General features: G+C 38.9%; 1 gene segment (V, D, J or C); it reads left to right on the plus strand.

The window, feature by feature from the left end:
* Positions 1-619: 619 nt before the first annotated feature.
* On the plus strand, positions 620-1,787 carry LOC119907361 (the record flags this gene model as incomplete). The annotated part of the segment is given in 2 exon segments: positions 620-650; positions 1,579-1,787. Coding segments are annotated over 2 exon segments (240 nt in total), but the record flags the coding sequence as incomplete, so codon positions are not given.
* Between the last annotated feature and the right edge of the window lie 759 nt (positions 1,788-2,546).

Below are 2,546 nucleotides of genomic sequence, written 5' to 3' on the forward strand. Positions count from 1 at the left end.
TGTCGCCGTTAATTAATGAATGCTTTAATGCGATAATAATAATAATAAGTTGAGGCAGCCCTAAAATTAACATATCAAATTAAAACAGTCATATTTTGACATGTCAGCTGATAAAATGTTACAAACAGAAACTATTTTTGGTGAGTTTGTTTGTGTCAAAGTCAGAGAGCCGTGTCTCTCTACAGTGAGAGGTTTTTGTACAGCGGCTCAATGAGTTTGTATCACTGTGGGACACGTTCGGTGGAGGAACCAGACTGGATGTTGGAAGTAAGTCAAACCTTTAACAAAACTTTTATTTCAATAGCTATTTTTCAACATTTATTATCAGCATGCCAGAAAACTGTTTGACTTTCCATATTAATGTATAAAGTTTATTAAAATTATTTGCACTAAGAAACAAAGTTCACTTTAGTAATAGAAATTTACCAACTCATTATATAAATAGTAAATATACAATATTAAGCCACAGCAGAAATCATTATTTCCAACCTCAATGGTAAAGTTGTATCTTGAGGGCTTGTAGCTTTAGTTCAGTCTGACAAAGTCAGAGAGCCGTGTCTCTCTACAGTGAGAGGTTTTTGTACGGCGGCTCAATGAGTTTGTATCACTGTGGTGGACTTTTGGTGGAGGAACCAGACTGGATGTTGGAAGTAAGTTTCTGCTCAAATACTAAATACAATATTATCAAGTCCTGCTTTAAATTCAAGTTTTGAAAGTTTAAGACAGATAAATAGATTTAATTATAAAACTCTTATTGTTCATGTTTTTATTTCTCTTCCTTTACCATGGAGGCTAACTCAGAGCAGCTTAACTAAACTGTTCTTCACACAGTCCTGTCAAAATGAAATATAATCAATTTGAAGTGGAGAAAATATAAAACTTTAATCTGAATGTAAAAATGTTTAGATTAGTTAATTTTTAAATGTTCACCACAATAATAGCTGTTGTTGTGATTAAATACAATTCACTTTCTTCATGTAAAATTGAAGTAAAGATAAATATGAGTGTTTTAAAAATGTTGCCTATTGTTATGAATTTGAAAAAAGAATACAATATTTCCATATTAATAGTGAAAGGACAACTGGCACTACTTTCAATACAGTGGTCAGTGTATCTGTCAGTAAGTGAAGTGATACAGCTGAGCAGTGATACCTGTGTGACTGAATTTGCACTTGAACAGTAACGACGTTTAAACTGTATCTAGTGGTTCAACTCATCATTATAGCTGTTAATGTAAGTGAAGAAACACTTTGAAATCCAGATGAAGAACATCTGATTGTTGTCAGATCATTTCTGTTTTGGTTTCCACTGAATAAATTATTGTACAGTCAAGTTTTTTGATGATCTTGATAAGAAAGTTTATTATTTTATTTCCAGTGTAGTTTGATATATTTCAGGTCGTTCTGTATGATGATTCTCTCTGTGCTGATTTGCATGAGTGACTTCTTAAAGGGAAGTGAAACAATGTGTGAGTGAGTGACTGGTGGAGCAGAAAACACATCTGACAGAAACTCCTTAAAGGAGAAACTCAGCTCTCACACAGTAAAGGTGTCCTCTAAGCTGATTGGTGTCTCCTAGGTGATGTCCGTCCCACCCTGACGGTGCTGCCCCCCTCCAGTGAGGAGCTGCAGCAGGGGAAGGCCACGCTCATGTGCCTGGCCAACAAGGGCTTCCCCTCAGACTGGAGTCTGGCCTGGAAGGTGGACGGCAGCAGCAGCAGCAGCAGCTGGGAGGAGAGCAGGAGCCCCGGGGTGCTGGAGAAGGACGGCCGCTACAGCTGGAGCAGCACCCTGAGGCTCCCTGCAGACCAGTGGAGGAAGGTGGGCTCTGTGACCTGTGAGGCCACCCAGGGCTCCCAGGCTCTGGTCTCAGAGACACTGAGGAGAGACCAGTGTTCCCAGTCCTGACCTGACTCACTGGGACTCTGCTACTGGTTTTACTCTGCTCTCTGAACTCTGTAACTCTCTCTGTGTCTGTGTCTCTTTCTTTCCCTCAGTCACTCTCTAATCACATGTTTCATGAATAAAGTGATGTAATTTTGATTATTTCTACATAATAAAGACCAGTTCATCAAATTAGCTGTTGTCATTTCTGTTATTTTGAAAGTAACAGTTGGTAGAGGTTGTGCCCCATGAACAAGGCTGAGTCCTTACTGCAGTGGCCTGGGTTTGAATCCCACCTGATCATCACAGTTTCAGTATCAGCACTGAGATTCTAAAACATACTGTAACATAATGTTTTCCTACAAACACAAGCTCATTGATAACTAAACTATGTGATTTCAGTTTGAAAAAATAATAATTATATACATACATACACACACATATACAGCTCAGGAAAAAAAAAAAAAGTATGAGGTACTGTATGTAGTGTGTGCGTTCCAGTTACCACAATCAGGTCTTCCTCTACAAGGAGGAGAGAGAGATAGGCCACACACACTCCTGACCCCACTGAGCATGTATGGCAACCATCCATTCCAGTGGCTGTTAAATTCAAACACAAGCACACCTCATTCTACTGAATTCTGCTTTGGTCATCACTATCCT

Source organism: Micropterus salmoides, unplaced genomic scaffold, assembly GCF_014851395.1.
Source record: "Micropterus salmoides isolate LMB-PRFRI ecotype aquatic unplaced genomic scaffold, ASM1485139v1 Ms_hic_scaffold_17, whole genome shotgun sequence".
In the NCBI taxonomy this organism is placed as follows: Eukaryota; Metazoa; Chordata; class Actinopteri; order Centrarchiformes; family Centrarchidae; genus Micropterus; species Micropterus salmoides.